Source organism: Piliocolobus tephrosceles, chromosome 16 (genome assembly GCF_002776525.5).
Source record: "Piliocolobus tephrosceles isolate RC106 chromosome 16, ASM277652v3, whole genome shotgun sequence".
In the NCBI taxonomy this organism is placed as follows: domain Eukaryota; kingdom Metazoa; phylum Chordata; class Mammalia; order Primates; family Cercopithecidae; genus Piliocolobus; species Piliocolobus tephrosceles.
The window spans coordinates 46,863,590-46,881,594 of NC_045449.1; the positions used below are offsets into that span (position 1 = coordinate 46,863,590).

The 18,005-nt window shown below is 44.9% G+C and overlaps 1 protein-coding gene across 1 annotated transcript in view; it reads right to left on the bottom strand.

Annotated features, from left to right (window-relative positions):
• Positions 1 to 8,366: 8,366 nt before the first annotated feature.
• KPNB1 (karyopherin subunit beta 1) overlaps positions 8,367 to 18,005 on the bottom strand; it is a 37,814-nt gene continuing 28,175 nt past the window's right edge. The window contains exons 16-22 of the mRNA XM_023204317.2: positions 17,000 to 17,082; positions 16,396 to 16,503; positions 15,291 to 15,434; positions 15,066 to 15,171; positions 13,021 to 13,135; positions 12,496 to 12,657; positions 8,367 to 10,646 (exon numbers count right to left, since the gene is read on the bottom strand). Of these exons, the coding sequence (XP_023060085.1) occupies position 10,646; positions 12,496 to 12,657; positions 13,021 to 13,135; positions 15,066 to 15,171; positions 15,291 to 15,434; positions 16,396 to 16,503; positions 17,000 to 17,082 (719 nt within the window). The 3' untranslated portion in view covers positions 8,367 to 10,645. The remainder of the gene's footprint in view (positions 10,647 to 12,495; positions 12,658 to 13,020; positions 13,136 to 15,065; positions 15,172 to 15,290; positions 15,435 to 16,395; positions 16,504 to 16,999; positions 17,083 to 18,005) is intronic.

The following is an 18,005-nucleotide window of genomic DNA, read 5'->3' on the forward strand; positions in this document are numbered from 1 at the left end:
CCGCTGCCACCACCACGTGGTGACGGGCGGCGGCCCCCACGGTGCGGCCCCTCCTGGCAGCGCGCCCGGAGCCCACCGGCTCCCTGTGGCGCCCGCGGCCCGCGCTGGCGCCCCCTCCCCGACGCCTCCCGGCGCAGTGTGGCGTGGTGGCGTGTGTTGGGGGCGTCTGCGGTCAGTGCAGGGGCCGGGCTGGTGCTTTGGTTGTTTTGGTTGTTTAGTTATGGGCTGTATATTTGGGGAGGAAACGGGGCTGTTTATTTGGATTTTTTTTTTATCTTTGCGCTTTTGAGGAGGAAATCATTAGACCTACTCTTGGAAAAAGGGGCATTGCTGCGATAAATACATTGAACATAGGGTACAGAGAGATTAGAGTTAAAGCTGTAACTTCTTTGGAAGTGAGAGTGAACTAAGGAGGTCAAAGGTTCATTCATGAAGAAGGACAGCCATCCCCCTTGCCACACACCACTCCCCGGCCACCCTCAAGTACCCATAGGTCAGGGAAATGAAGAAACAACAGATTTCACCCTTTCCACAAAGATTATTTGAGCACCTGCCAAACTCCTGGGCAAGAGAAACAAGTTTTTTGCTACTTTCCTGCTGTGTGACCTTGGGCAAGTTACCTTAACCTTTCTAAGCTGGAGATCATGCCCCACCTAACAACGCTCATGGAGGAAGAATGGGAATCAGAACTAAATACAGCAGCCTGCGAATGCTCAGGAAGTGTTAACGAGTCATTTTGAGTATTGCCTGGTGGATTAAACAATGTGGACAGAGGCATGGTCAGCCTAGCTGCAGGTAGGGAATGATCAGGGGAACCGTGGAGGACTCTGGCTAAAGAGCATCCTCTGTGGACAGGGAGGCAAAGCCCGGAAGCAGGGGATAAGCTGGGCAGGGGCTTTTGGCAGATTCAGGCTTTAACTGTGAAGACTGCTGGGAACCTGAGCCTACCTTTTTGGATCCTAAGGGGGTGTGGGGGGTGGGAATCTCCGAGGGGAAGGATGGAAGGAAAAGGCTTCTTGCTCTCTCTGAGCTTTGAAAAGCAGCAGCTGCCATCTTTCCTCACTGCTGGGAGAAAATTGGACTGAGAGGTGAGCTTCTACCAGGAGAGCCAGCCAGAGCTCTAGACTTGTTCTCTTCGTAGAAGGGGGGATTCTCAGTGGCTTCCTTCCTCCTCCTCCTGCTGGGTTCCCTTTCAGTCTTTCCCGCCAGCACCGGCTCCCTTTTGTAGTCCAGAACAGGAAGGCAGGTCAGCCACTTGTTCTCTGAGGCACTAGCTTTCTCTGAGCCACGTGGGATGACCCCTCTACCCTTTAGATATGAAGGCAAACCAGTGGGGACATCTGTCACCCCACTAATCCCAAGGGCTAGGCAGATGTTCCTTTCCCTAACACTCCCCAAGATCTCTTCTGAAGCAAGGGACCAGGCAAAAGATTGGCGGCTAGGCTAGGAGGTGTAGGGTTGTCTCTGGGACCCTCAGTAATCTTGGACTTGGCCACAAACAGGACCCATGAGACCAACTGGCAAGCTCTCCCTCACTGGAAAAGGTAATGGGTCCCAGGACCCTCTAAGCACACACACTCTGGGATGAGTCATCAGCCCCTGCTGCTGCTTGGATGCTCAGGGCCTAATTGAGTCACCTGGCGGGCTGCAGCCTAATGGTTCTATCCTTGGTTCTAGGTGATTGGTAGCAAAAGTCCAACAGAGATTAGGCCTGGTTCAGGTGCCCTAAAATCCTCCCCCTCCTCCAATCTGGACCTGATCTCACTGCATTCTCCATTTCTAGTTCTGCTGCTCATCCCAGGCAGTTCTGAGAGCAGGGATTACCATTCTTGTATTCTAACATGCCCTGAGGGTCGGTACCTGCTCATTGTATATTTATTCTGCAAAGATTTCTTGAACATGTATTATGTGCTGCTGGGTACTGAAAATACAGTGCTGAACATGTCTCTGACGGGTATACATGTCTCTTGCTCTTGTGGAACTTGCAGTATGGTAGAGAAGTCAGAAAAATAAAAAGACGAATAAGTAAAACCACTAGAAATCGTGACAAAGCGCCAGGCACAGTGGCTCATGCCTGTGATCCCAGCACTTTGGGGGGCCGAGGCAGGCGGATCACCTGAGGTCAGGACTTTGAGACCAGCCTGACCAACATGGTGAAACCCATCTCTACTAAAAATGCAAAAATTAGCTGGGTGTGATAGTGGGTCCCTGTAATCCCAGCTACTTGGGAGGCTGAGGCAGAAGAATTGCTTGAACCCAGGAGGCGGAGGTTGCAGTGAGCTGAGATGACCCCATTGCACTCCAGCCTGGGCAACAAGAGTGAAACTGTCTCAAAAAAAAAAAAAGAGATTGTGATAAAGGATAAAAAGAAACACCAAGGGGCAGCGCTAGAGAAGAATGGGAGGGTGGGATCTGCTTCACAGTATTCAGAGAAGGTCTCTTTTATAAGTTCTTATTTATTTTATTTTTTTAAAAAGACGGGGTCTTGCTCTGGCCCCCAGACTGGAGTGCAGTGGTGCGATTTTGGCTCACTGCAGCTTCACCTTCCTGGGCTCAGGTGATCCTCCCACCTCAGTCTCCAGGCGTGGTGGCTTGCGCCTCGGCTGGGACTACAGGCGCATGCCACACGCCCTGCTAATTTTTGTGTTTTTTGTAGAGACAAGGTTTCACCATGTTGCCCAGGCTGTTCTTGAACTCCTGGGTTCAAACCATCCACCTGCCTCGGCCTCCCAAAGTGCTGTGATTACAGGCACGAGCCACCGCACCTGTCTAAGCTAAATCTTAAAAGAGTAAGCAAGTATATTCTTTGCTGAATGAGTAAATAAATGAGGCAGTGTGACTTAGGACCACTTCACTTTTCTAGGCCTGTTTCCTCATCTGAGAAAGCTGAACATTGGTCTGAATCCCTTTTAAGAGCCCCTGATATTGGCAGGGCTCATCATGGTGGAGACAATAACAGGGGGTATGGTGAAGGGGATTGGAGCCACGGTGGGAGGAGAGTGGGGAAAGTGGTGGACAGTGATCAGGCGTGAGTTGTAAAACATTTCTAAATGGTCTTCACAGGCGTGGTAACAGAAGACCCACCTCCAATCGTTACGGTAGGAGAGACAGTGCAAAGGCAGGTCCCCAGAGCTGGCCCTGCCAGTGTTTCCTCCTTGGAAACCACCAGGGAGAGACTCTCCCACTCCCATGACTCTTGCTCTGGAGAAAGACTTTTGTCTTTCCTGTCCCATTATTGCCTGAAAAGAGTAGGAGGAGGTGACATTAGCAGCCAGTTAAAGAGGCTGAATCAAAATAAAACCCAGATGACTCAAATGGAACCCTGGCGGGCAGGAAAATTGATTAGCCCCATGTGACAATGCAGGATCTGGGTGCCACCTTCACCCTCCAGTTCCAGACCCTAGAAAATGGGCCACTGACCATGCAAGCATCCTAGGACTCCAACTGTAGCTGCAGGTGTTCCATCAGATTGGAGGGTAGGGCAGTGGTAGAAAGACATTCCTTCACCATGTCCCCAAATTCCTGTGGAGGTAATGCAGAGCCTCTAATTGAATTAGTAGGGTTTGGGAGGGAATAGAGTGTTTTGTTTTTGTTTTCTTTTTATTTGAGACAGAGTTTCGCTCTTGTTGCCCAGGCATAACCTCTGCCTCCCGGGTCCAAGCGACTCTCTTGCCTCAGCCTCCCGAGTAGCTGGGATTACAGGCATGTGCCACCACGCCTGGCTAATTTTGTATTTTTTGTAGAGACGGGGTTTCTCCATGTTGGTCAGGCTGGTCTCGAACTCCCAACCTCAGGTGATCTGCCCGCCTCGGCCTCCCAAAGTGCTTGGATTACAGGCGTGAGCCACCACGCCCAGATGTTTTTTTTAATAATTCCATATGTACTTCATTTTTATCCACAGCCATGTTCTTTTCTGCTATCTCCCAAACAGTTTTTAAAAAGTTACATTGAATTATTGAATATTGACTATTTCTTATCTATCAGAATGTGAGCTCCCCGGAAGATTTTGTTTGCTTAGTTCACTGCTATATCCCCAGTGTCTCCTGGCACGCAAACAGTTGTTTGGTAAGTGCAGTAACGCAATCACATCTCACTGCAGACTTGATCACCTGGGCCCAGGTGACCCTCCTGCCTCATCCTCCCACCACACCTGGGTAATGTGTTTTTTTGTTTTCACTTTTGTTTTGAGACAGAGTTTCGCTCTTGTCGCCCAGGCTGGAGTACAATGGCGCGATCTCAGCTCACCACAACCTCCACCTCCCAGATTCAAGTGATTCTCCTGCCTTGGCCTGCTGAATAGCTGGGATTATAGGCATGTGCTATCACACCCGGCTAATTTTGTATTTTTAGTAGAGACGGGTTTCACCATGTTGGTCAGGCCTGTCTCAAACTCCCGACCTCAGGTGATCCACCTGCCTTGGCCTCCCAAAGCGCTGGGATTACAGGTGTGAGTCACCACGCCGGGCCTTTTTCTTTGAGACAGAGTCTCGCTTTGTTGCCCAGGCTGGAGTGCAGTGGCACGATCCTGACTCACTGCAACCTCTGCCTCCCGGGTTCAAGTGATTTTTCTGCTTCAGCCTCCTGAGTAGCTGGGACTACAGGCATACACCACCATGTCCAGCTAATTTTTGTATTATTAGTAGAGGCAGAGTTTCACCATATTGACCAGGCTGGTCTCAAATTCCTGATCTCAGGTGATCCGCCCACCTCGGCCTCCCAAAGTGCTGGGATTACAGGCGTGAGCTACCACACCCGGCCTAATGTTTTTTATTATTTGTAGAGACAAGGTCTCCCTATGTTGTCCAGGTTGATCTCCAACTCCTAGGCTCAAGCGATCCTCCAACCTCGGCCTCCCAAAGTGCTGAGATTACAAGCATACACGGTGCCTGGCCAGTAGTAGTTGACTGGTTAATCAATGTGAGTTCAAGGTCCTGTGCTAAAAACTTTATATGTATTATCTTTCTTTGGGATCCCTGTTTTACAGGAGGAAATTGAGAATCAGAAGAGGTGGAGAATTTGCCCAAGGTCATACTCAAGACTAAAATATTTTGAAGGGCAATGCCCAGAACATAGCAGGCATTGCTCATTGCTATGAAGAGCTTATTCACACAGAGCCATTTGTGAACTCTTTCCTTTGGAAATGGTGACAGGCTGCCCCTCTGTATCCAGAGCTAATGCTATATGCCAAAGCTGAGATGTACTTTCCTTTCAGACAAAAAGGTACATTTCACACTGAGGACAGCTCAGCTTGGTAACCTGTGGCCAAGGAGCACCTGGGAGAGGGAACAGCTCAGGCTTTGAAGGCCTCCTGCCTGTGCTGTGCATGGGATCAGCTGACGGAGCTGGGGTAATTCAGATGTGGAGCTTACTCAGCAGCCTAGTGGCCTTTCTGGCCACAGAGCACCAACAACCACCCCTCCCCCAGCCCTGGTTCCCAAAAGCTTCCAGCTTAGAGAAAACGGAGCACAAGTGCAGGGAGATGGTTTGGTTCAAACTCCAATCAGGAGGGAAGCTGATCACACACATATTCAAACTCCAATTAGGAGAGAAGCTGATCTCACACTCATATACACTCAATTAAGTCTGGCAGTTGCCAAAGGTTAATAATGGAACTTATTGTAGAATTAAGACAAAATGGCTTTGCTATTGAATTCCAAAATCTCTTCAACCAGGGTTCTCTCTGATTAGTAACTGTAAGCTCATTTACAACACTGGCACACAACGTAGGCTAGAGGTATAAATCTGGAAGGTCAGCACTGCTTGCTAGCCTACATGACTTTGGGCAAGGTTCTTAGCCTGTTCCCATTTCCTCCTGTAAAATGGGACTAAAATGGTGCCTTCCTTACAGTGTTGATAAAGTTTATTTCTCTATGAAAGATACTTATTATAGGCCTAGCATCTTGTAAGTACCTAAAAAGAACATCATGTAAATAATGACTAACTATTCACTAATCCTGTTCCCATTCCATCAGTTAATCCAAGGTTGAGAAGTCAGCCTGAAGTCATCCAACAGATAAGACCTAGAAGTCTTCTGTGGCCCTGCCATTCCGAGGTTTCTGGATGCTCTGCCCTTCAAAGGCTAAGTGATGCCATCACAGGAACTCTGTGAACTCTACTATGTCATTAGTTCAACAAATATTTGTCAAAAGTCTACTATATGTCAGGCGCTCTCTCAGCTGAGCATACTAAAAGACAGCCAACGTCACTGCATTAGGTAACTTATGTTACAGTGGGAGAAACTGGCAACAAATAACGAAATTAAAATATATTTTTAGGTAGTGCTCGGAAGGGAATGGATGGCATATCCTAAGTATGTGCAATATGGACCTTTGTTTTTTTATCACTGAGAGACTCACAGCATCTGTCCAGGGCAAATGTGTAAAGCCTTGATTTGACAGACCTGGCTCTGAATTCTGGCTCTAAGTGACCTTGGTCTGATGAGTCAATCTTTCTGCCCTTCCTTCCTCATCAGTAAAACAGGAATACTAAGGTTGTTGTACAAATTAAAACATAAAACCTCAGTGTTTACCATTTTTCACTTTAGGTGGGCCAAGCTGGGACCTTGGAGGCCAGGTGGAACTGCAGGCTTGCACTGTATGTTTCTGAATGTTTGTTTTGGGACCAGGTATACAGTAATGGGGTTTCTTGTGGGAGCAGTTGCTCCTTCTCTGCCATTTGATGAACTAATTGCATTCTTTTCTCAAATCTCACCTTCAGTGGAGAAATGTTCTCAGTGAATCATTGCTGTTCAGGACTTAATGCAGTCTGGTAAGAATTAAAAGTTACTCTCTATAACTCAGTAACCTCCAAATTGGATTTAGAAATACTACAACTATTTATCATATAATTGCTTTTTACTTTCTATTTTTGTGTCTTATGATTACACAATATGTAGTTATAGTAGTCCAAGTATATAATTTATAAACACATGGGATATGCATGATCAAAAGTTTACTAACAGGTGTACAATCAGAAAAGGGGAAAGGCCACATGGAGTCTACAGCCCTCATTTTGCTTAACTAAGAAAGGGTTATTTCCATGAACTAGCCTGCAGGCACCACTACGCTAATAAGCAGCAGGGTTAAGGAAAGGGCCCAGTCTCCTAAATCTCAAATTAGTGTTTTCTTTCCACGTTTCTTGGTGGGGGGTGGGGGGGAAGGCAATGCAAGTAGAAATGAAACACGTGATGAAAACTAAGTGAAAGGCCAACTTTTGGATGATCCATTAGACGACACATCATTAGCTTGAGAAACAGGCACAAAACAGAGGACAATCTCTGCTCCTGCTTCAAACTCTCCAAACACAAAACCTCCTCCATGCATACTTTTTCCTTACCTCATTTGTAGGACACTGTTTCATCTATATCACATTACACTACGTAGAGTCCATTTCAAGATGTGTGTCCCTCCTTTCCCCCACACACATACACACACAAACACCTCTCACCACACATTCTGACTTCTTTCAAACCATTTCACCTCCATGGAGGTGACACCATTTGGGACAAAAAAAAAAAAAAAGCAAGATGTTGAAAATAAAAATAAAGCGGACTTTATTTAGAAGATAAAGGTGGTGGTTATCAGTTTTGGTTAATCTAGTTGGGCTCAAGTGTTTTACAGGTCTTAAATGCCATCACAGACTGGCATGCCAAGGGCATTCTGAATGCCAATTACAGATTGAAGTTGTTTCAAAAACAAAGATGCTATCAAAAGCTAATGGAGTTTGGATTTTTCTTAAAGTCGGACTAACACACTTCTTAAATAGTAAGAGTAAATTGATTGCTTGGTTCTGCAAGTTAAAACACTATGCTGAGCAATTCCCCTTTCTCCGCAAGTCCCTAAGGCAATATTACAGTTGCCTCTGACAGCAAGAAGTCCAACGTTTCAACAGAGGAGGGCTGAGAAGAACTGGGAAAAATGAAAAGCAAAATTAATAAATGTAATTGATATAGGCAGCTGCCACTTGTGGTAAACCAAAGCCTAGTCTGATGCCCATTTTCTTCACATTTGCACTGACATCTTCCCAAGCAGACGGTAACTACATTTTTGAAGGAATGTGCCAAGACTAGGGTGGGGAAGGCCCAGTGAGTGGACAGAATGCATTTTGCATCCAGTTGCCTTAGATGGTATAACTGATTTAAGGACAAATACCAAGACTATGGAAAATCCACTAGCAAAAGGTTAACTATAAAAGAGGATTAAATGCATAACCAGTGCAGAGTAACTGCAAGGCACCAAGACCACGTCCAGCCAGCCCATTTTCCTCCTCTCCACCACTGAATGGATCTGGGAGAAAGCATTAGTAACAGCACTCATCAACTGCTTCCCTGGAACAAAACATGACAAAACACACGGAAGTTTTTTTCATTATGGTTCTCAGTGTACTTTATTCTCCTGCTGTCTAGCTAAGCAGCCCACACAGGACAGAAATGGGTAGCACTGAGGAATGATCAGATTTTTTTTCTATCCCCAATATTTCTGCCCCCTCCCTAAGCCCTGACCCAAGCCTATCTAATAATCAGGAATGGTTAGTACATCATTCTGTTTCTCAAAGAACAACTGAAATGGAAACAAGGCATTAGAGGACCAGGCCTCTTCTTAATAGGGCTTAGGAGCTGGTATGAGCTCTTTATTCACAATGGAGCGTCTCTCCTTCAAATACCTGGATTTTTTTTTTTTTTTTTTTTTTTTTGTACACTGGTTCATAGATCGGCACTTGACTTTGAACCTGGCACCAAAAGGCACAATATCTGATACCCTGTACAAGAGCTATTAGAGATGCTGCCATATGGATGGGCAAAACTGAGCCAATCCCACTTATGTATGGAAGGCTTGGACATGGAAGGGAGGATATAAATGAGGAGTTGGAGAAAAACACAAGACCATACTTTTTGCTAGAGTGGAAATGAAAGTGGGAATGAGGGTCTTGTTTTTAGTCCTCTAAGGACTAGGAAGCAATTTTAAAACTTCCTTGGTTTTTCTGAAAGCAGCATATTCAAAATGCCAGCAAAAACTCCTAACAACTGCAAAACCAAAAGAGGATCAAAGCTCACCAACATCCCTTCTTATTGCTGAAAGACTCTAAAATTCAGGATGCCCTGTTCCCTTGTAAAAGGGAAAATAATTAAGTCTGATTTATGGTAATCATACATCACACTTCTAAAAAAATATTAAAGTGTGTGACCAGGGGACGTTTGACACCATTTTTATTAACCTTCAACTTCAGTGGAAAAATATAACCTTTTTCAAGTGCCATTTTCATCACAAGAGTTCTAGTTAGTGTGTTTGTGTATTCACATACACACTTTTTGTTTTGTTGGTTTTGAAGTGCAGCAAGAGACCAATACCACATTGTAGTCAATCAAATAAAAGAACAGAAGGCCAAGCAGTTTCCAAATGGTTATTTTATCAGATTGTTTGAACATTTAATTTATCCTGTTTGCAATCCAGAATAGTTACCTGAAGTTTGCTGTTCTGTGTGTACGTGTGTGTTTACTTTTATTGTATATTTATTTTTCTAAACTCTTTGGCACAATTTTCTGGGGGCGTTCAGACTGCCACAATACAAGTCAGGAGAGGGCGTTTTCTTTGTGCTGCCAATTCTGATCATTTAAATTTTGGTTTGTTTGGGTTGTGACTTTTTTTGTTTTTGAAATCTGCGTTATTTGTAACAATTGTACTTATATTTTTCTATATCCTCTAACGCCAGAGTTTTCTTTTTCTCCCCCCTCCCCCCCACTTCTACATTCACAGTTGAACCATATTATTAGGAAAGGCGCCTTGATGAAAAGATCAGGATAGGAGCTCTGACCATTCGTCAGTGTTTTCCCTAGAATAAAAAAAAAAAAAAAACAAAAAAACGAAAAAACAAAACAAAACCTAAAGAGCGTCTTTCCTGTTTTTGTTTTTTTTGTGTTTTTTTTTTTTTTTTTTTTTTTTTTTTTTTTTTTTTTTTTTTTTTTACATCTCTTGTGCTGCATCAGTAGACAGAACTTCGGTTAGTTTTATGAAATGCAACATCTAACCCCTTGTTTTCTGGGAAAAAGAAACTGCAATGACTTGAAGTTGAGAATGTGGATACCGCCTCACTCACACACACTCATTCTCAGACTGTAAAAAATCCCTCACCCTCCTTCTAGCCGGCAAGCATAGAGTACCATGTGGCAAAGGTACAGCGAAGGTGGGCTTGAGACCCAGACTCCATCTTTCTCCTCAGTAGCAAAGGCCAGGCTGCCTTTTACAACAAAGCACCACAGCTGAACCCAGTCCCTCCTCCTCCCCCAAACCAGGCATTCCACTCGGCACTGGCCAAAAGACAGAAAAGCTACTTCTAGCCTCTCCTGGGAAGAGACAGCTTTCTTTCTTTCTTTTTTAATAAGTAACTCCATTGTTTTTCTTTTCCAAGATGGCCGATGTTATGGTTTTCTACGAAGTCAGTGCTTACTTAGCTCACTAACAGCGCTGCTGTTGGCGGCTGCGGCTGCTGCTGTGGCAGGATTTTCAATGTGGTGTGTTTTCAAGCCTCACTCACTCATCCTCTCATTCCCAAACATTCAGCATCCGTGCACACTCCTCACTTCCAGGTTTTTCAAAAGATTGGAGATTTCCAGTGGGGGTCCTCAGGTTATCATCCCAATGGTAACAGATCTGAAAACAGATGGAAAAAAAGGTCAATCTTTGAGATCACATATACCCAACAGAGCCAATAATGCTGACTCCTACAATTACATGCTCCTAGGCCTGAATGGAATTTGTCAACTTTTCAAGGAATGACACTCTTCTTGTCTTATGTGCCATCCACCTGCTCTTATTAACACCTACATCAGAGGATTGGAGGGAAACTCAAAGAGCCAATTTTACTGAGATCTGTGGGGTAAGATAACTAAGAGGGAAAGAAATTAAAACTATATTTCAGTCTGGGTGCAGTGGCTCAAGCCTATAATCTCAGCACTTTGGGAGGCCAAGGAGGGAGAACTGCTTGAGGCCAGGAGTTCAAAACCCGCCTGGGCAACTGGAGACCTTGTCAGTCATGGAGGCTCTTGCTTGCAGTCCCAACCACTTGGGAGGCTGAGACAGGAGGACCACTTAAGCCCAGGAGCTGGCGGCTTCTATGAGGTATGATTGTACCACTGCACTCCAGCCTGGGTGACAGAGGAGACTCTGTCTCCAAACAAAATTGCATTTCAAAGTAGGAGCCAAGGCCTGGCGTGGTGGTGCACACCTGGGAGGCCGAGAAAGGTGGATCACCTGAGATCAGGACCAGCCTGGCCAACATGGTGAAAACCTGTCTCTACTAAAAATACAAAAAAAAAAAAAAAAACAAAAGCCTGTAACTCCAGCAATTTGGGAGGCTGAGGGGTGGATCAACTAAAGTCAGGAGTTCAAGACCAGCCTGGCCAACGTGATGAAACCCCATATTTACTAAAAATACAAAAACTGGGCCAGGCTTGGTGGCTCACGCCTGTAATCCCAACACTTTGGGAGGCCAAGGAAGGTGGATCACGAGGTCAGGAGGTCAAGACCAGCCTGGCCAAGATGGTGAAATCCCATTTCTACTAAAAATACAAAAAACTTAGCCGGGCGTGGTGGTGGTGGGGCACCTGTAATCCCAGCTACTCAGGAGGCTGAGGCAGAGAACTGCTTGAACCCAGGAGGCAGAGATTGCAATAAGCTGAGATCGTGCCACTGTACTCCAGCCTGGGCAACAGAGCGAGACTCTGTCTCAGACAAAAAAAAAAAATTAGCTGGGTATGGTGGCTTGCACTTATAGTCCCAGCTACTTGGGAGACTGAGGGAAGAGAATCACTTGAACCCAGGAGGGCAGAGGTTGTAGTGAGCTGAGATCACACCCCTGCACTCCAGCCTGGGCGATAGAGTGAGACTGTCTCAAAAAAAAAAAAAAAAAAAAAAAAAAGAAAAAGAAAAAAGAAAATTAGTCAGGTGTGGTGGCATGTGACTGTAATCTCAGCTATTCAGGAGGCTGAGACAGGAGAATTGCTCAAACCCAGGAGGCAGTGGATACAGTGAACCAAGATTGTGCCATTGCACTCCAGCCTGGACGACAGTGAGACTCTGTCTCAAAAAGAAAAAACACACACACACAAAAACAAAGTAGGAGCCAGACAACTTTGACTTTGGAAATCTTCTCTAGAGCTAGAAAACGTCTAAAAGCACTGCTGTAAAGAAAGAATAGAATGGAAAGGAATAGGAAACAGAAGAGAATTAGGAGGAAATGACATTACTGATGATTTTATTAGGACCCAAAATACTCCGGGAATTTCAGTGAATTCCAGTTATAAAAGTTCTGCTCTCCATCACTATGAGTAGCCAAACATTTGGCTCAAGGAAAAACTGAGGTTGCCTGACTCAGAAGCACCTACATGGGAAACAGTACAAACAAAAAAATGCCAGAAGGCAGTGCTTGCCAGAATGGCCTGAAGAAAATATACCTCCCTCCTCCAGGAAGTAGAAGAGGACAGTGGAGGCAAGATCTTACCAAGCTTGGTTCTTCAGTTTCCTCAGTTCTTTTGTTGCCCATGTAGCAAGGGTTTTTGCTTTGTTAGTCTTCGATCTCCGCCCTTCAGTTAACAATTCATGGATCATTGGCCTAGCTTCTACTAATTTCAGTACATCCTTCCCAAATGCTGTACATAAGTCCCTGTGCAAAACAAACACAGCTGAGAATGAGCTCCTGGCCCCATACCAATATCATGTTTTGAGCCTTCCAAACCAGTGCTATGGGTTTCTTAGCATAATTCAAAGATAAATAAAACCCTCAGTAGAGTTCACTAAACAGAGGCAATTTGTTGACCAACATCAGAGTTTATTGGGGTGTAATACAGAGACCTTGAGGGTCTGGAATAAACTATCATGTGAACACTCAAAACAGGACATGAAGGGTTCTACAAAGAAATCTCTATGCCAAAGAAGTGAATTGTAGCCATCTGCAATACTCTCAAAACTCCTTACTCCATGTTTCTCATTTTCCATGAGAAGTTCTTAGAAGCAGGGTGTAACTTACCCTATAAGTCCAGCAGCACAAGCTACTACTCCATCTGTATGATCCTCATCTCCAGCAATGTGGTCAATGAAAGACAGAATAAATTCTACTCTGGGTTGTACCAGCATCACATCCGCTATAAAAGAGAGAGAAGGTATTGGTCGGGCGCGGTGGCTCACACCTGTAATCCCAGCACTCTGGGAGGCCGAGGTGGGTGGATCATGAGGTCAGGAGATCAAGACTATCCTGGCTAACACGGTGAAACCCTGTCTCTACTAAAAATACAAAAAAATTAGCTGGGCGTGGTGGCAGGTGCCTGTAGTCCCAGCTACTCGGGAGGCTGAGGCAGGAAAATGGCGTGAACCCAGGAGGCGAAGCTTGTAGTGAGCCAAGATTGCGCCACTACATTCCAGCCTGGGCGACAGAGCAAGACTCCATCTCAAAAAAAGAAAAAAAAAAGAGAAGGTCTGATGCACCTGTCCCTCATATGGCAGGACTACATCCTTTTTCAAAATTTCCAACTATTATACCCCTATCATACAAGGTCCAAGCTGGATAACTAAATGCATATAGTTATATCAAATTATTCTTCCTTTGACTAATGTGTCATTCCTCAAGTCGACAGAAGAGACAAATATTCCTCTTCCTATAGGCAAATATAGAAGAAACAAATGTAACTTTTCCCTGAGCTAATGATACCAAAGGGGCGAAGTAAAAAAATTTCCCCAATCAGCAACAAGAACAAGTGACAGGAATTCTGACTCCCCAGTCCTCCAATTTAGCTTGTGAGGATGGGAAGTGGGTAGGGGACCTGCCACTCATGGTTGATACAGAAAGCACTTAATGTTGGGTTTCTTCCCCCCAACACTTTTGCAGAATCCCATCCCTTGCAAAACTCAAGAAATAAGAGAAAAAGAAGCAGAGGACTAGGTGCAGTGGCTCACGCCTGTAATCCCATCACTTTGGGAGCCCAAGGTACGAGACTACCTGAGCTCAGGGGTTCGAGAGCAACCTGCACAACACGGTGAAATCCTATCTGTACTAAAATACAAAAAAAAAAAAAAAAACACATTAGCTGGGCATGGTGGTGCGTGCCTATAGTCCCACCTACTCAGGAGGCTGAGGCACAGGAATTGCTTGAACTCGGGAGGTGAAGATTGCAGTGAGCTGTGATTGCGCCACTGCACTCCAGCTTGGGTGATGGAGTGAGATCATCTCCAAAAAAATAAAAAGAATAAATAAAAAAAATTAAGGCCAGGCACGGTGGCTCAAGCCTGTAATCCCAGCACTTTGGGAGGCCAAGACGGGCAGATCACGAGGTCAGGAGATCGAGACCATCCTGGCTAACCCGGTGAAACCCCGTCTCTACTAAAAAATACAAAAAAAAAAACTAGGCGGGCGAGTTGGCGGGCGCCTGTAGTCCCAGCTACTCGGGAGGCTGAGGCAGGAGAATGGCGGGAACCCGGGAGGCGGAGCTTGCGTGAGCCGGGATCACGCCACTGCACTCCAGCCAGGGCGACAGAGCAAGACTCCATCTCAAAAAAATAAAAAATAAATAAAAAGGCTGGGCACAGTGGCTCAAGCCTGTAATCCCAGCCTTTTGGGAGACCGAGGCAGACAGATCACTTGAGGTCAGGAGTTCAAGACCAGCCTGACCAACAAGGTGAAAGCCTGCCTCTACTAAAAATGTAAAAATTAGCCAGGCATAGTGGCAGATGCCTATAGTTCCAGCTACTCAGGAGGCTGAGGCAGGAGAATTGCTTGAACCTGGGAGGTGGAGGATGCAGTGAGCCGAGATTGCACCACTGTACTCCAGCCTGGGCAACAGAGTGAGACTCCATCTCAAAAAAAAAAAAAAAGCAAAAAAAAAAAAGCAGCAGCAGAGCAAAAACAATACTGTACAGTCTTCCCTAAGCCACTCTCTTCATTAGGGCACTGCTCCCCCTTCTTCCTGCCTTTAAGCAACAGACGCTAATTCACAAGCAAGCTACAGAATGACAGACATAGCCCATCTGGCTAAGTGCACACTGGCCAGTGGATGAAGGGAACTGGATTGTATACTCAACGGTGTACGTTCTCCTGATCCCCCTTCAATCCCTGGACGATTCCGGTATAGGCTTCCAAGCAGCTTTCCCTTAGCTCATTCAGATAATCCACCATGTCATAGTCTGACTGTAAGACACAAAGAACAGAACCTACATCATACCGAACACCTTTAGCTGCATGTTTGTCAACAGTCCCTCCAACTAGAGCTAGACTTAAAAGAACAGCCAAGATAGCTTTAAGCTTACCTTGTCCACCTGGGCTTGGGAGGCCTGCTGAAGAGTATTCAATACAACCTCTAAGTATTTCTTAAACTCTCCACCAATAGCAAGAGCAATATCACCAAACACTGACAGAATCTGCGGCTTCACAGACCTGTGGACGTTCTCATTCTGACAAGGAACAAAAGGAAAAGTCAATTAAGTGAAAACTTGTTTGGTCCAAAGATCCACAAAAATTTCATGTCTAACAAGCAACTACTGATTTTAAATATTTGGATGGTCCTTTATAGCTTACAAAACCTTTCCCATTTGCACCTCACATCAACTCTAAGAAGCTAGCCAGGTATTGTCATTCCCACTTTACACATGAGGAGACTGACTTAAGAGTCAAGTGACTTGTCTGAGAACACAGAAGCAAAGTAGCAAAGTTGGATATAGAGCTTAAAGACACGTATAATAATTAACAATGGCTACCTCTGGAGAGAGGTATGATATACAAATGGTCCCCTGCTCATGATGGTTTGATGATTTCTCTACTTTACAATGTGTTTATTGGGACTTAACTCCATCATAAGTCAAAGAACAACTGTATTTACTTTTCCTTTGCATTTTACTGTTTTAAAAACCTCTAATAGAGCACACATTCCTTTAATTAACTTTACACTCTTTCTTTAGAATCATCCGTGAAATGAACAACTCCCCTGTTTATAAGCCCAAAGCCAATGTTCTAGAAACTCAGCTCCCTGTCACTGATTTTTTTTTTTTTTTTTTTTGAGATGGAGATTGGCTCTTCTTGCCCAGGCTGGAGTGCAATGGCGCGATCTTGGCTCACTGCAACCTCCACCTCCCAGGTACAAGCGATTCTCCTGCCTCAGCCTCCCGAGTAGCTGGGATTACAAGCCCCTGCCACCATGCCCGGCTAATTTTTTTTGTATTTATAATAGAGACGGGGTTTCACCATGTTGTCCAGGCTGGTCTCAAACTCCTGACCTCAGGTGATCCCGCCTACCTCAGCCTCCCAAAGTGCTGGGATTACAGGCCACTGTGCCCGGCCTGTCGATATTTAACTATCTTTCCAACTATTGATTTCTTCAAAGAAGACTGGTTAATTAGATTGTGTGTAGATACTCACCCCCAAATTTTCCAGAAGCAGCTGCATCACCTCGTCACAGAAAGGTATGATGTTGGATTGTAGGGCACGGCATAAGTCTCCCACTAAGCCCACAGCTGCCAAACAAACCTGCCAAGAATCAAGGAAATAATCTTCTAACAGAAAAGGCTGCCTGCTGGGGCAAGACATTATTTTTAACTAGCTGCTGGGCTTTTATCACTTGAACCTAGAGTCAAAGGAGAAAACATCTTCCCTCTGCCGAGATTAATTTTTCAGCAACCAACATGGCAGGAAGGGAACAAAGACTATCTGAGAGAGATCACTGATAAAGGTTTAAAATAAAAAAAAGCCTTGCTCTCCAGGGTGCTGATAGCTCAACTTTACAGCCGGTCCCGCATTAGTACTGTCTAGGCAGTCATCTTATCCACCTTTATCTGGTGCATCTAATATCCTGTTTTTCATGGACTACTTCCAGTTCAAATATTCAGGCAATGAATAAAGCAGCTTGCCTTTTAGGACAATGTATAAGGAAAAACTACTTAAGCTATAAGAACCTGGTTTTGTCTGCACTACAGTGACTATCAGGTAAAAATGGGAATATACTATTTAGAAAAGCATATCCTACCTGGTACTCAGCATAATTTTTTAATCCAATGCCCAGGAATGGTTTAAAGGCCTCCATGTACTTGAGGAATTCACCACCCAACACTGTAATGAAATAAACTATTAGCCAATGACAGCACCACCGGTTAACACAGAGGCAGGTAAAAATAACCCATAACCTACCTCTCCCAAAATGTACTCACTCCACTCAACAGGTTGGGTGGAATGTACGTTAGTTACCGATTCCATCATGAAGACATTAAAGGCTTGCTTAAGCCAAATTTATTACTGCTGGAAGGGCCCTAATTCTTACACCACAGAGACAATGCCCACTCTCCACAGAATAGGGCTTTACTCTGGCTAATACAACAAAGTGGTATGGCCCTCAAGGAATGTTGGGGTTAATTTTAAATGGGTTGAACCAGCAGTACTGACTCTTGTCCGCCCCCTCATCTGATAACAGCATGTCCTTTCTGCAGCCCAACTACAAAACAGGGTCCTTAGGCAATCCCATCAAGGGCTAAACAAGCCACAGTCAGGAAAAGCAGCACTGGGCTTCAGATCCAAATCAGCCACTCCAGGAGCCAAAATTAACTTCTTTGCCCTTTCAGAGGAGTGGTCACATGCTGACAGACCAGTTGGACATAGGCTGTCTATGCCAAAAACAGGTCTGGTCCTCAGGAGAGTGGTCCTCAGGTAAACGGCCTTAGTAATGTACTTACAGGCCACCCATGAAGAGGCATTCCAGATTCCTAAAGTGGTTTGTAATGGCCCTTCAAAGAGTCTTAAATCAGATATGGCTTCCCCAAACCAATTTTGCAGTCAGACATGTAAAAATCAGAAAACCAATTCCTAGAACTTGCTCAATGTTTCATTTCATCCCATACCAGGCACCATGATGTGTCAACCTTAGTCCAAAAGCATTACGAAACAAATCAGGTGATGTCAAGTACCAGGAAAGAAAATAGAAACTTTTGGCAGGGCACAGTGGCTCATGCCTATAATCCTAGCTACTCAGAAGGCTGAGA